The 15,473-nt window shown below is 35.6% G+C and overlaps 1 protein-coding gene and 1 long non-coding RNA gene across 12 annotated transcripts in view; one reads left to right on the top strand and one right to left on the bottom strand.

The window, feature by feature from the left end:
- The window catches only part of MAP3K20 (mitogen-activated protein kinase kinase kinase 20), a 192,844-nt gene that overhangs the window by 111,168 nt on the left and 66,203 nt on the right, over nt 1–15,473 (top strand). For all 11 annotated transcript variants that reach the window (XM_055379183.1, XM_055379179.2, XM_031008624.3 and 8 more), the window contains 4 exons: nt 142–207; nt 3,479–3,507; nt 3,624–3,761; nt 10,660–10,746. In XM_055379183.1, coding sequence (XP_055235158.1) covers nt 142–207; nt 3,479–3,507; nt 3,624–3,761; nt 10,660–10,746 — 320 coding nt within the window. The remainder of the gene's footprint in view (nt 1–141; nt 208–3,478; nt 3,508–3,623; nt 3,762–10,659; nt 10,747–15,473) is intronic.
- Nucleotides 9,971–15,473, bottom strand: part of LOC129531907 (uncharacterized) — an 84,810-nt gene continuing 79,307 nt past the window's right edge. Inside the window, exon 4 of the long non-coding RNA XR_008677371.2 lies at nt 9,971–11,458. This is a non-coding gene — a long non-coding RNA (uncharacterized lncRNA). The remainder of the gene's footprint in view (nt 11,459–15,473) is intronic.

Raw genomic sequence — 15,473 nt, forward strand, 5'->3', positions numbered from 1 at the left:
CTGTTTTCATTTTATCAGTCATGGAAGAATAAGACATGTGAATTAGTTTCTGCTCTTGAGTTCTTTGAAAAACTATGAAAGGTAATACTGATGTAATGTTGAAAAATATTAATAGGCCTTTATTTCTTCTTGTGTGAAAAGGAATGCATTATTTACATATGGAGGCTCCTGTCAAGGTGATTCACAGAGACCTCAAGTCAAGAAACGGTAATGTAGTTATGTTTTTATTTTACCTATTTTATTACAAATTACATACACTTGCATGTAGAAATGAGCATCATTCTTTTACATATCTTTTGTAACCTACTATTGGACTCACTGCTGATACCATGGAAGCCTTTCTACTGTCAATAAATAACAAAAATCTCAATATTATTTGAAGAAGCTGCATAGTATTTCACTGTATAAATATAGCCCAGAATGTGGACATTTGAATTGTTTACATTTTTTCTCTGATAAGAAATGTTGGGCTTAATATTTCAGCCAAATTTTTCAAGACATCCCTAATTATTTCCCTAGAATCATTTTCTAAAAGAGATACTGCTGTGTCAAAGTATGCAGTCATATATTTTTAGTCTTCTATTTTTAGGTGGCTTTGTGCACTATCAATTTTGAATTTTGTTCTTGTTGCATCTGAATTGCGTGGTGTGAATTGTTGATGCCAGTCATGCCTGTATTACCTGGAGTAGTGCCCAGAAATGAGCCACATGTTTGGAAGTTTGGAAAGTAAAGGCTGTCTTTTTCTTCTTTCTCTTCTTCTGTACTTTCTAAAGCTTATTTATGGCCCTGTATCTTATAATTTGGAGGGTGAGCATTTTAAAATAACTTGCAGGATTAGACATTACCTTCAAGTAGGAGTGGTAACAGAATGCTTCTTCTGTTACATCACTTCAGAGTTATCTGAGAAAGGCAGTAGCGTTATAGCACTAGCTAAAGTAAACATCAGAGTTTGCCACTTTTCTGAATACCCTCCAATCAATTAATTATTTACATGCTTTCTAAATGCTCCTTCTCAGTAAGGAGGAAGAGAACTATCTATTTTTAGGAGATCTTTAATTAAAATGAGTATATGCTAATAGTGTGATCCTTAGAATGGGTGGTGATGACAAGTAGTGGAAGAGAACCAGTGAATGAATCGATCAGGTACCCTTGCACATACCTCAGGACTGTGAGGTTTGTGTGTGTGAGTGTGTGTGTGTTTAGCAGGGGGTGAAGGGATGGGGGCGGGGAGGGAAGTTATTGGCACCTGCCACTTATCAGTAGTCCAGGTTGGACCACCAATTTAACCCTGTCTGATTGTCCTTTCCTCTTCTAGGTTATCATGTATTCTTTGGTTCTTCTTAGACATAAGCTTCCTGGAACTAAGCACTTTTGATATATGGTCAGCTAACAGGAAGTCATTAGGAAATAATCTAGGCTGTAGTAGAAAAGATCAGAGTTTTATGAATTTGTAAATTTTCAGTTCATGCTCAGAATTTCAATTTAACTATGTTATTTGACTTCAGTATATCTTAAATCTTCTACAAAAGAGGAATGATTAACTAAATTATGGATTTATCCCTGCTATCATTATGAAGACTATATAACAATGGAGAATGTCCCCATTTTAAAAAGTTAACAGTTATATGTATTATAGTTACTAAATAGGAACACACATACACTCATATTGAAAGAATATAGACCTAACTTATAGCAATTCTTTTTCCCTTGGAAAGGTAACCAGAGTTTCACTTTCTATGTTATGTATTTTTATAATGGCAGTTTTTCTAGTGAGCACTTGTTAATCTTATAATGAGAAAGCTGAATATAAAATTAATAATATTTACATTTCTATTTGTAAAAGTTTATAGCTTATTACTTATAGTATCAGGTTTACCCTGAGGCTATTTTCAAATATTAGATCATACAAAGATCATTTTCCCTCCTTGGTAAAATCATCAGTAACTAGTAAGTATTGATCATCTATCATGTTCAAGGCACTGTACGGTTTACAAAAGAAACATCTGAAACAGTTCTTCAGAACTTTATCCTTGGACTCATCTCCTCTTATGCTCTGATTCTTGCACTCCCATAAAAGCCCTGTTTACATATTAACACTCAAAAACAGATCTCAACTTCAAAACTATTTTTCTATCTGCTGATTAGACACATCCACATAGATATTTTTAAGACACTAAAATATATTATGTCCAAATTAATCTTTTCATTTTCTCCCTAACCCCGAAAAATCATCCCTGCATTTCCTTTACTGAGTGGCAATACTGTTTGCCCAAGCCAGAAATGAGATAAATAGTAGTTACAGTTTAAAGCCAGAGCTCCTATTCTAACCATTAATCTGTATTGCTTCTTTATCTGATTTTATCCTTGAGTTCGCTTCCTTCTCCCCCAATATCCAGCCATTCATTAAGCCTAGGTGATCCTACATCCTAAATATTTTTTGACTCTGTCAACTTTTCTCCTGTCCTTTGCCACTGCCTTAGTACAGATGTCCTCATCTGTCTCCTGGACCACAAAACCTTGAGTGCCAAGTGATGCCCTTGCCTCCAGGTCTATTCTTCTCTGACATAGTCTCCCCTCTGCGCCTTTGCTCATTTCATTCCTCCACATAAAATTGTTCATTGGCTTTCTCTTTCTCTTCTTGACCTGGCACCTACCTTCCAAAATTGCCATACGTTTTTTGTCTGCTCCTGAGTTTTTGCATAGGCTCTCTCTTCTGCCTAGGAAACTACTTTCCTCCCTCAGCTCTCCTCTTTCTGGTTAACTCCTGTGTTTTTCAGGTTTTAGCATAAGCATCATTTCTTACAGGAAACTTCATCTGACCTCCCTCGACATAGATATCATTGTTCTTTGGCTCTATAGTATTGTTTCTGTCATCATGGAATATATCCCAGTTTGTTGTAGATGTTTATTTAATTGTCTCTCTGATAAGAATATAAACCCCCTGAGAGCAAAGACAGTGGCAGACTTGCTTACAGTCCTGTTCCACAGCATTATACATGGCGTTACCCACAGTAGCCTCAGCAAATATTTATTAAATGAATGAATGTATGAACAAGTGAATGAATGAATATTCTCTCCACCTTTAACAAAAATCACTCAGTTGGGAGGAAACCATATATATAATATGAAGTAGTAAAGCTAATGACTACCTCAGTATCACATTGGCAGTACATGGGCAGAACCCAGGTAAAACTTTGGTTCTCATAACTACTACTAATTTGTGCCTTTCTTACTGGATAGTACTGCATTTGGATAAAACAAGTGTCTCAGAAGCCTTTTTAATCAGTACCTAATGGAATTAAGTTTTTGTTTTAATGTCAGCCCCCTTTTGCAAAATCCTCAATGCTGTAAATACATTGATTTCACCTTTCATAATCCCATATTGAAGACAGAAATAGAAGTTTATGGTTTTTTTCAGTAGAAGACAGCTCAGACAAATTAGATGATTGTCATAATTTATCCTTTTTTCTTTTTTTAGTTGTTATAGCTGCTGATGGAGTATTGAAGGTAGGACTATTTCTTTTACTTGAAAAAATTGTTAATTTCAGATGTAGATTTTTGTAACTGATAATTCCTTAATTAGCCAATAAGTAGAAAGTTGATATTGATTCCTGTTTTCTCAGATCTGTGACTTTGGTGCCTCTCGGTTCCATAACCATACAACACACATGTCCTTGGTTGGAACTTTCCCATGGATGGCTCCAGAAGTTATCCAAAGTCTCCCTGTGTCAGAAACTTGTGACACATATTCCTATGGTGTGGTGAGTTCATTTCTCATTTCTTGTTTACTAAAGGAAATACAAAAAGCAAACACTCAAAAGAAGAGAGATACAGTTTAACATGGTTTTATTTTTATTTGAGACTGTACTGCTGGTGGAATGCCTAAAGCAGCACCATTGGAGAACGCTTCCTAGTTGCCAAAATGTTTAATCATTTTTAATCATCGGAGTTATTTTGTCCTGTGTTGAGAAGAAACCAACACCACTTCCAAGAAACAAATTAAATGGAATCCGAGATAGTGTTGGGCTCCACTTTGCCTGTGAGAATGATTTTTTGCAGGGTGGTAATGTGACTGTGGACTCTCTCTGTAATTTCAATGGAAATGTGGATCATTTGGAACAGGACTTCATTGTGATGGATTGCTTAAACAGTATAAAATCACCAATAGGTCTGCCAAGCGAGTTAATTACCAGGAAACTTTTGAGTCTCAACTATTAAACTGATTCATCGGTTTCTAAAAGTCCAAAAGAAAATGTACTTAGCACTTACCAGATGACCTTGTCCATGTCTGCTGCCAGTCTTAGAGTAGCAGTGACTATCTGAAGCGTGACTCTAAGGCATTACATAAGAATCACAGCAGAGCCACATAGAGAATAGACTAATGAGGGGGTGGAGTGCTCAAGGAAGAGAGCACAGGAATGAATCAGTTAAGGAGCAGAAGCTCCTGGAGGAGGAATTTGGAGATGGGCCATTTCCTGAGGAATAGGTTATACCTGCATTATGAGAGAGAAGGAAGTGGAGTGGGAGAGTTCTTTGCTGGAGGAAGGAATTCATTTGTTGCCTTTTGTTGAGGATAAACTTTTCCCTAAAATGTTACGTATTCTTTAAAAAGTCCAAAATAGTTTTGGAATTCCCTGTCTTTACATCTCATACTGCCCTGCTATTTATACTATTATACTGCCCTGCTGTTTATACTATTACTTCCTAAAAGGGCATTTTCATAGTAATGGGTAAAGAAGCAGCCTGTTTTAGGTCCAAATCAGCATGTCTCTTCATCCTGAACCTCTGTGTTTTCTTACTGCAGGTGGTAGCCAGTGACACAAGAGGAGATTCATGTTGTCAGACCTGTTTTGTTTTGTTTTGTTTTCTTTATTCGGTCTCTAGGTATTTAATGCTGGCTTCACAGGTTTTGGACTTGTTTCAGTGACTAGCTTTTTGTAAATCATAACACATCCTATGTATACCAAATTAATAAAGATTAATTTTGTTAGCTATTGAAAAAATCATTTCAAGAATGAAATATATGTTTTTGACCGAAAGCTAGAATTTTAAAGGTCAGAAGGCAACAGTAACATCAGGCTTAATACCTGATATCCAAAAAAAGAAAAAAAATCAATACCTGATATCCCTTGATTCTGGTTTCTAAGAATGAAGACTATAAGCTATTACAGACAGTGATCAAATATTTCTCATTGAAAAAAAGAACAAAACATAAGTTTCAGAGGAGACTAGCTTATAAAACTGGTCTCCTATGTCAAATGTTACTACATTCTAACCATCATACATTCATCTGTGGGATATTCTGAAAATGGGGTATTTGTAGCAATTTAAGACTCTTTGTAAGATTGTTTTCTCTTGTGAAAGTGCATTCCTTCATTTATAACCAAACGTTTATTTATTGAGTCACACACCACCTGAGATTAATTTAAATTTTTCTTAGCCTGCTTGTTGGGAACGGCCTCTCGTTTTGTCCTGTTGAAATAGGAACAAGCAAACTTTTTCTAGAAAGGACCAGATAATATATATTTTTGGCTTTGAGGGCCACTTACAGTCTCTGTTGCATAGTCTTCATAGATGCCATAGTTGGCTTTTTGTTTCTTACAACCCATCAAACATGAAAAAGCCACTCTGTATTCTGCAGCAGGCCATCGTTGCAGGCACCTCCGTGGAACAAGAGGGCTTGGGAAGATGAGCAGCGTGGTTTAGGAACGTGGCTTGTTTAGTCAGTGTTTCAGCAGACTGTTCAGAGTGGCTCACCAGGAGCCCACTGCTCCCACTCCTTTCATGTGCATGTGTATATAAATGTATATGAACATGTTTGTTGGTGTTAGGTATATATGTATGTTGGTTATAGTTATTGTAGACTGTTACAGCTTTTAAATTGTCACATTTATATGAACTAGAAGACTTTTGAGGTTCATTTTTGCACTTATGAGTCCACACACATACAGTGCTTTTACTTTTAAAATTCTCCCCAAGTGTTTGAATTTCCTTATCTCAAAAATTTTTGACCTTAAGACACAACTATACATAGATTGAACTTTTAGTCTCAATATTATTTCATATATGAAAACAAACTTTATGCTGCCTTCTTTCAAAGCCTTACAGTTGCCAGGGCTTTGGTGTGAAATGCCCCCCTCTGCTTTTCCTGAGATGAAGTACAATCTTAGTACCAGCAGCCAAGCACAAATTCCTTTTCACACATAAACTATAAAAGATGTTAAGAGTGACTTCTGTTTGCAGAGCTTAGGATTTTTTTCCTGTATCATTTTAAAATCTCTTCATACATTCCACATTGACCCCATTTCTTAAACATAGTTTGAGTCAATGTTTCTGGAGCTGCACATTTTCAGTGTTTTTTATTAAAAATCTTTTCACTTAAGAAACTATGCACCACATTTCAGTAGAAGGGCTTGAACACGTCTCTTTGTGGATTAGCTTTTCTCTCTACTTGTGTGCTGACCCTACCTTTGCTTAGTTTGGTTTGGTTTTGGAGGGATTTAACAAATGCTTAACAAACCATCCTATGGAGTAATTTCACTTACTGAAACAAACTCGACCACCAGCCACTGAGCATTTCCAGTGTTGCTCTGTATTTACACACTGGATGTTGCTCTGCAGAACCTGTCCGCCCCATCATGTGATGTGGAATATCAATTCTGCATTCATGCTAGAGCCTTCCCTTACCTGGTGGAAACAGAAATGCCATTTCAGTGAGTAAGTCTGTTTTAAAACAGCTTCTGCTGTGTGACTGTCTTGAAGACAGAGGTTTGCTTGGAATGCTGGTTTGCCTCACAGAATGTTGTGTCAGCAGAATTCCATTCAGAAAAGTGTACAGATGCTAATTTAATTATAAACAAGAACTCAGGACTGTATAGGTTGATGCAAAAGTAATTGAAGTTTTGCCATTTAAAAGTAATGGCAAAAACTGCAATTACTTTTGCACCAACCTAATATTTAATTCTGACCTCTTCTCATTGTTTGTTCTAAATAAACACCATTAATGAAAGAAAAAATACGAGGTATGCTTTCCAGCGACTTTTTATTTAAACAACCACAGATTTTTTTTTAATGAAGAAAGCGTTATGTGTTCAAAGTAGATGTTATAGAAAAGCGCAGGTGAGGATAGTTGTTAAGGTTGGGACCATGTTAGTTTTAGAAGTTTGTGGTCCATAAACTTGGAAAATGATACCTATTTTAATTCAAAATGTGGTTATTTTGGATTTTTTATGTCTTTTCAAAAATAGGTGAGTAGCCAAGACTCCTTTGTCAGTAGGAGCATTTATTTGCATTAAATATCCCATTGTTCATTGGGAGTCTGTTCTGTTCATTGAAACCCCCTCTACACACAGCAGTCACATACAGATGAATAAGACCATTAAAAAAAAGGTTTTTTTTTTTGAAATCCACCCAAAAAACTGCAATATATTTTTGCTTTTTGTTTTTCTAATTTTTTAGACTGCTGTAAGAATTTAGCCCCTACTACTCCCAAAACCACCAGCCCTCCCCAGGTTGATAAACCTTTGTTGCTTCTTAACAAATGACAAGACTCACTAACCTTGTACTGCCTTAAAATAAATGTGCTGTGAATGCCAGAAGTGGATTTTATGATCCTTGCTCTTAAGCTGGTAAACTTTGCTAGGGAGGCAATTGTTTCCCTCCGTTTTATAAGAAATGAGATTTTTCTACCCTCTTATGAGAACTCTTGGAGGACTGAACCTGGAAGAGTGTTTAGTATGTTATCCACAAAAAAAGAAAAGCAAAAATCACTGAAAGAATAAGCCTTCTGAGAACACAAGGCCTAGCCTCTCTTTAAAAAAAAAAAAAAAAAAAAAAAAAAAAAAGCTATTCTAATGACAATGCAGAAAGGATTACCTTCTTAGAAGCTTCTCAGCCAAAACCAGCCTTGAAAACATAGTGGCTTAAGAGACAGCATGGCTGCCTGGCTTGTCTGTGAGCGCTGTTCCAGAACAAGCTGGGCTCAGGTAATGGCTTTCTATTGTTTGGAAAAGAAAGGGCAGAAAAAGTACGTAGTCTTTTCCAAGTTTCTATTCTGTAAACTGAAAACAGAAATTTTCCTTGTGAGCACAGTTTAAATGTGAGGACGTCTCAATATAAAATGAGTCGGAAAATATTTTTAAGGTGAAAGATCACAATAATATTTGGCCTGAATCCTTGTAACTGGTATTTTTAGGCATCATTTAATATATTTTTAGACCTCCAAGTGACTTCCTCAGTAAAGTTACTTTTGTACGCCAAATGTGATTTTTGTTTAGTGTGAAAAAGAAAAAGCTGATGTCCTATCTTATACCACCTGCTTTTTGATACATTCCCAAATCCAGGGAATTAATGAAAGGAAATCATGAGATGTGCTGATACTGGAATTAAACTAAAGACCTCATTTGGGCTTCAGGACATAGCAGCTAATGACGCCACCTCAGACACTTTTACATCCATCAAGTAACTCCCTCAGCTGTAGTAGCTCTTCAGAGACACAGAGGGAGTCAAATGAAATTGGCTTATTTTTTTCTTTATTTTTCACGGTTAGAGCTCTCAGAGAAATATAACTTAAATTTTATTAGATTTTGGACATTTTCCAGCAGAATATTTTGGAATCAAGAATGACGTAAATGTTTTTCTGGTGTTGTCCCCGCAAACTCTTGGATTTGCAATTTACTTCACAAAATTCAGTCTGTGCATGTGTGCACACATGTACACGGCGTGTATCATACCTGCAGGCCAAACTCAGAAGAGGCACTGCTTATCTGTGCGTTTGGGGGTCTGGAGCGTTTGATTTATTGGAGGCTAACTCCCTGTTCCCATTCTCCTTAGGAATGCCACATCCATTAATTTACTTGCCCTTCATATCTTTTCCCCTCCCCAGCCCTAGCCCCCTGTGGAGAGGTAATTGCAGCCAAATGAGGGGCTCCATTTCCTGCTCAGCCCTCTTGCTGCCCAGCCTCCCTCCCTGTGTAGGTCAGGGTGATTGCATACCTGTTCTGACTGTCACCCTTCCTTTACGTGTGGTGTTCACTAGAATTGTCCCTTTGTGGGATGCCCCTTACCTTTTCCTAATCACTTGTGTGACTCAAATAGAATTATTCAGTAGCTCCTCTAAAGGAGTACCTTACACACTTGATTAAAAGCCCAAAGAGGCTTCAGTGAATTTTTTTTCTCCTGCTTGAGCAGCATCTGCCAATTTCCCTGATTTTCCTGCTAATTATCTTCGTATTAGCCAGAATTCATTTACTGTGTTATGGTTGAAATGAGACTGAGCACTGGCTGAGGAAATAGTGGATGTGGAGTGAAAGGTTTCTATGATTTGCTTGACTAGAGTATGTGTGCTCCATCTACGTTCCTATTAGAAATGAGCTTTTGTTTTTAAAACAGGGGAAATCTGAGTCGAAGCCACTGGTTCTCTTCCTGCTTCTCCCAGGGCGCCATACCTAAGACAGGGCCTGTCACATTCTCTCTAGTACTGTCATTTTCCCTTCACTCACATTAAAAGGAGTCAAGAGCCTGACCTTTGGGGTGAGCCAGCAGGTTCATAGTCTGGCTCTGTCACTGGATAACTGACTGTCTTTGGGCAAGTTTTTTTTTTAACTTTTTAAATAGTTACCTCACCTATAAAATAAGGGTAAGATGTATCCAGTAGGATTGCTATTAATCATGGTAATATATGAAAAGGGCATCTGGAATATAATAAGTACTCAATAAGCGGTAGTGGTTTTTATTATTAGGACTATTACTGATAAAACTAGAATTGTTTTTGCACTTTACAGAGTATTGGTAGACTCACATTTTTGAACTCCATTTGTATAAAGAGGGAAAAGTAACATAGTATACAAATCTCCATTACTCAGTGTTTCAAGAGAACCCAAAATCAGCAGTATTCCTAGCATCAATTTGCTTTCTTTGGGCATTCCACTCAGATTTAATAATCATACTGATCACAAGAACTGCACAAAGATGAACACACACATAAGCTCACTTTCACATAGTCAGCTTATATGTATAGAAAGTATTTATTACATCTTAGAGTATGGTATAATAGATTATATTGTAGGTAGATGAAAATAGATCCCTTAGACCGACTCATTTTGAGGGAGATTTCTCCAAAATCTAAAATGTAACATGTAAAATCTAAATATTACAATTTTGCAAGTATCTACCATTGTGGGGTAGGTAGGTTAGCCAGTGATTTGGATTTGGGGCTCAGTTATTTTTGATGAGACCATTATTGAACCTTTTAAAATATTGTTGAATTCCCAGTTATTATTTCCTAGACAAATGTATCAGAAATTGAAGGTAGAAAGAGTTTTAACTAACAAAATACACAATCTAATTTGTGAGAACATAAAAATTCTGATAATTTATGAGATGACATTAAATCAGTCAGGCCCATTGGTTTCATAAAATTTTAAGTCTGGCTCTAGATGTCCTAATTTCTAAACCAGGTTTTTTCTTTATAAAAAAGAACGTAAAAAGTATTTAATATATGGAAGAAGTTGTGTGCTTAATTGTTTTGCCCCAGTTTCCACAGTTGGGGTTGGTTGTGTCTGGTAATTAGATACAATTACATGTTAGATAAAGTTTCAGTAATATGTACCAAAAAATATAAAGTACAAGAATAAAAATTCCATTTTCTTTTTGTTCCAGGTTCTCTGGGAGATGCTAACAAGGGAGGTCCCCTTTAAAGGTTTGGAAGGATTACAAGTAGCTTGGCTTGTAGTGGAAAAAAACGAGGTAAGACTACGTTTCTCCATTCAGGTACATAGATCAGAAAACAGTATTGGGGTTTTGCAAAAGACTTTTTCATCTTCTTCAAATTGAAAGTAAGTTCACGCTTATGGAAAGATTAGCAGTAGGAGCTAACACAAAGGGTCAAAGTGATGTTATTCCTCATGAATGGACCCTTTACATCTAATTGTTGCAGCTTCACGTCGTGATGCTGTAGATCAAAAATTGTACAAGTACTGTACTAGTTTCTCAGTCTCAATTGTAAAACCTAGGGGTTTGTTCTTAGTGATGAAAGAAGCCATTGCGTCCAAGGTAGGGGAACAGTTTAACTCCATCTCCTGCGTTTAGGACATCTTTTTTACTGGCCGGGAGTTGATATATCTGTAAGAGACCTTCAGCTACTTCAACTTACCTCTCCCAGCAGGAGTCACTATAGTACAAGAAACTGTCGCTTAGATGAGAATTTCAAAAATAAAAGAAGAAAAAATAGTTTCAAAAAAGGGAAAAATTACAGTTTTGCCACCTACGTTGAACACTACATTGAAGATGAGCTCCTCACTGGAATTGGCGAGGCAGTGGCATAACTGTTCGCTTCTTCATGCAGAGCCTTTCCATTTCAAAAGAACTTCAGTGGCGTAAACACCGTTTGTGCTGTGTCCCCAGCCTCGCTTCTCTTCTTCCCACAAATTGAGGCTTTCAGTTAGTTGGACCTATGAGCCTACATCAGAGAACATGGTACATTCATATCAAAGAGAGCAACTACATTTTGAAAGGTTTAAAATTGTGACTGAAACGCACAGCCATGGAAATTCTCAGCATAAGGATGAAGCATCCAATATCAAGGTATTATGAGAACTTAGATCATGTAATGGAAGCAAGCAGTTGTCTTTGCAATGCAAAACTACTTTATTTCACAAAACTTCTTCATTTCCAAATCTTATCTGTGCTCTCCACAAAGGGTAAGACTGCAACCTTAGAATAAAATAATTTGCAAAAAGGTGAATATATAAAAATATTCCCTTTTAATGCTCTAAAAGAATTAGATTCATCTGTTTCCCAGGTGAATGCAGGAACAAGCTAGATTAATCAAAAAGTTGCTATTGACTAGGAGAAACCAAGTTTCCATCTTTTAGATCACATAATCCAGAGTTACCATATAATTTTTCCTCCTGATTCATTGGGAGTGAATGAAATGTTGATGATAGTTGAAACTGATGGGAAAGAGCTGCCAATTTAAGAAATGAAAAGGAGTTATATGCAAGAATGTGCCTTACTCATTGTTTCACAGAAGCTGTTCTGTTTTAATTAAAAGTGATAGTAATTCCTCATGTGCTATTAAATAAGATCTTACACACAGGATGACTGATATTGTCGTCATATGAGGAAACACTTGTTTCTGTTGTATTTCTTTTGCCAGTAAGATGATTGGAGATCTGGTTCTGGGTTTACAAATGAAAGCAAAGAAAATTACTGACCTTGTGTAGACTCTGGAACCAAAACATTCAGTGTAATCTTTTCCCTCTGCACTATTCCAAGATAAACTAGGAGAAATGTTGTTTTTTTTTTTTCGTTTTGTTTTGTTTTTGTTTTTTTAGCTAACTGGACCCTCCAAATATGTATAAGACAGAATAATTAATATTTTTAAATAATATCTAAAGGGTGGCAGAATAGATATAAATTTAAAGCACTTTTTAAAACATTGGAGTATCCGTGAAGGATTTTTAAAGCTGAAGAAAAAAATGAATTTAGAAGCTGCCTGGATAGTTGACTTGAGGATTGGAATCACCCATGAATAACCTTCAGAACCTCTTCAACATTATACATGCAGAAGCAGTCTTTTTTCTCCCCAGAGATCCCAGAAAGTAGAGTTTACTATTTTATTCATGATATGTTCTGATGATCAGCTAATAACTGATGAAGACTACTCAAATACTTCCCACACTGTATTCATTAAATATAATAGTTAGTTGAAAAAAGCCTACATGGTGAAATACATTTTCTCAACTTTCTAATGAACTTCAGTAAAATTGGGTATTACAAGGATATTTATCTGCTATTCTCATTCTGTACAATATTTATTTGTCAAAAATATGGAAATTAAGTTTCAATGTAAGTTTCAACATCATCATTTAAGAAGGTATCTTCATTTCACCTCACAAATGGAGGTATCCATTTCCAAAATAAATTCTGTTGACATAGCATAAAGATAATTCACAAGGGTTTATTTCATTTCATAACAAAATTGAGGCTTTGACTTAAACATAATTTACAAAATCCCTTCAACTTCTGATTCTTTTACTATATTTTTACTATTGAATATTTTGGGTTATGGGTTGAAAAGAGAAAGTCGTATTTTTAACAGGCCTCATTTAAATAAAGAAAGACATGTTCAAGTGTTCAGGAAGACATTTTAAATGTTATCTAGTCATCTATAATATCTATATCCAAGTATTAGAGTTATAATATCTATATCCAAGTATTAGAGTTGTCTTTTTTTTAACTTTTTATTTTGAAATAATTATAGATTCACAGGAGTTTGCAAAAATATTACAAAGAATCAAAAAATTAGCTGGGTGTGGTTGTGCATACCTGTAGTCCCATCTACTGGGGAGACTAAGGTAGGAGGATCCCTTGAGTCCGGGAGGTCAAGGCTGCCACCATTATCACACCACTGCACTCCAGCCTGGGTGACAGAGTGACACCCTGACTCAAAAAAGTTTTTTTATTTTTAGTAGAAATGGGGTTTCACCATATTGGCCAGGCTGGTCTTGAACTCCTGACCTCAAGTGATCCACCTGCCTCGGCCTCCCAAAGTGCTGGGATTACAGGCATGAGCCACCATGCCCGGCCAAAAAAGTTTTTTAAATTAACAAAAACTAAAGAAATTTGTGTACTCTTCACCCAGCTTCCCTCACTGGTGAAATCTTACATGTCTGTGTACTATCAAGACCAGGGAATTGAGATTGGCGCATTACTCTTACCCAGACAATAGACCTTATTCATTTTCACCATTTAAGATTACTTTTTGCATCTATAGAAAAATCAATACTTTCTAAAAATTATATCTGAAGATTTTTGCTTCTAATCCCTTAATAATAAAATAAGATGTTTAAACAGTCATATTTCTAATATTAAATCCTATTAAAACTAGATTCATAAAGCACTGCTAAACTTTACAAAGTAAACAGTGAACCTTTATAGAAGGCATGAAATTAAGGGGGCATTACTCATAAATTTTTTAAATGGAACAGATAGATATATTTGCTTTTGTCATTTCCATGGTACTCAATCAGTGATCATTCAGAATGTTCTGGTAGCATAATTTCTATTTTTATAAATACTTAAATTCTTACATATAATGTGTTTGTTCTAAATAACAAAACTATTTGACTAACAGAAATCTTCATAAGACTTAATCCACTGTTCTTGACTATACTTTAGAAAAAGATAAAAACTTGACTTAAAAAAAATTTTACATCTTACGTAGAAAATGGTGCAAAAATGAATATGCTCTTTAAAAAATGTCATGCCTAATTTAGTGATTGGGAAATATTTTAATTTGAAACTTTTATTTAAAAATATTTAAGTTTTAAGTAGTATTGCAAGCCTGGTGCTAAGATCTGGTTATTTCAGAATGTTTTCATGTATTAGGAATGCCCACAGTTATGTAATCAGGACTTAAATACTTTGAATTCTATTTTAAAGTACTTTATAACGCACCAAAATAATCCACTGCATAAAGTGTCTGAGTCTAGATTTAACTGATATTTGGCCATGTCAGATTATTTAAAATAATTGTGTCTCCTTGTGTAATGACTTCGATGTGGTATCTAAACAGTTTTTCAGTAAGAAAAGATCACAGAAATGATCATCCTCCATATTCAGCCAGCTCACATTCGGTTCTCAGGAAAATGTTGAGACAAAGTTGTATTGAAAAATGTTACCCTTGACGAAAACTTATTATTTTTAGTTACAGAGTACATTCAAGTGCATAATTGGAATTATAGTCTACTTTTATTAATTCCTAGCCCCCAACCATTTTATATTTAAAAAAGTAAACACCTGAATTTTTTTTTAAACCTTCATCAAAAGGTCTGCAGTTTACAGTAAAATAATAGTACAGTTTAATACATCTTGTCCTATTCTGTGAAATCACAAGACTAGAAGTTTGAAAGTGCTTAGCACGGCCTTTAGTTTGGAGAGAGTTGTTTTGTTTTTCAACTTTGTTTTGATTTTAGGATTATCTGTAATTCAGAATACAGGTTGTCAGTTTTCTTGTCAAGGCAACTATGTTTCTAGCTTCTCATAGCCTCCCCCAAATCCAGCCAAGTTCAGTTTTAAGTTTTTTATTTGCAAAACTTCTTTGGCAAACAAAACTGTGGAATAAGTCTTAATACTTATTACAGCAGTTCTCAACTCCATCACACCCAATGCTCATTTTATAACAACTATGTTAACAACCCCTTACACTCCCTTGAGGTGAAATTCAAAGGTAACACAACTACCTACACACATTATATTGTAAGTTAACATAATGCTCTAACTGTAATATAAAAGAGAAATAAATGAAAGATGTTTTCCAGTGTACAAATGCTCAAGCATGACCACACCAGAGGAGATTTTGGAACAGTTTTAGGGGATAAATAGAACTCAGCAGCTACAAATGCACCCGGATGGAGTTGGGTTGTATTAACGACTCCAGTACTGGGAGTAGCACTGTTGTTGTTATGTCA

Source organism: Gorilla gorilla, chromosome 11 (genome assembly GCF_029281585.2).
Source record: "Gorilla gorilla gorilla isolate KB3781 chromosome 11, NHGRI_mGorGor1-v2.1_pri, whole genome shotgun sequence".
Classification (NCBI taxonomy): domain Eukaryota; kingdom Metazoa; phylum Chordata; class Mammalia; order Primates; family Hominidae; genus Gorilla; species Gorilla gorilla.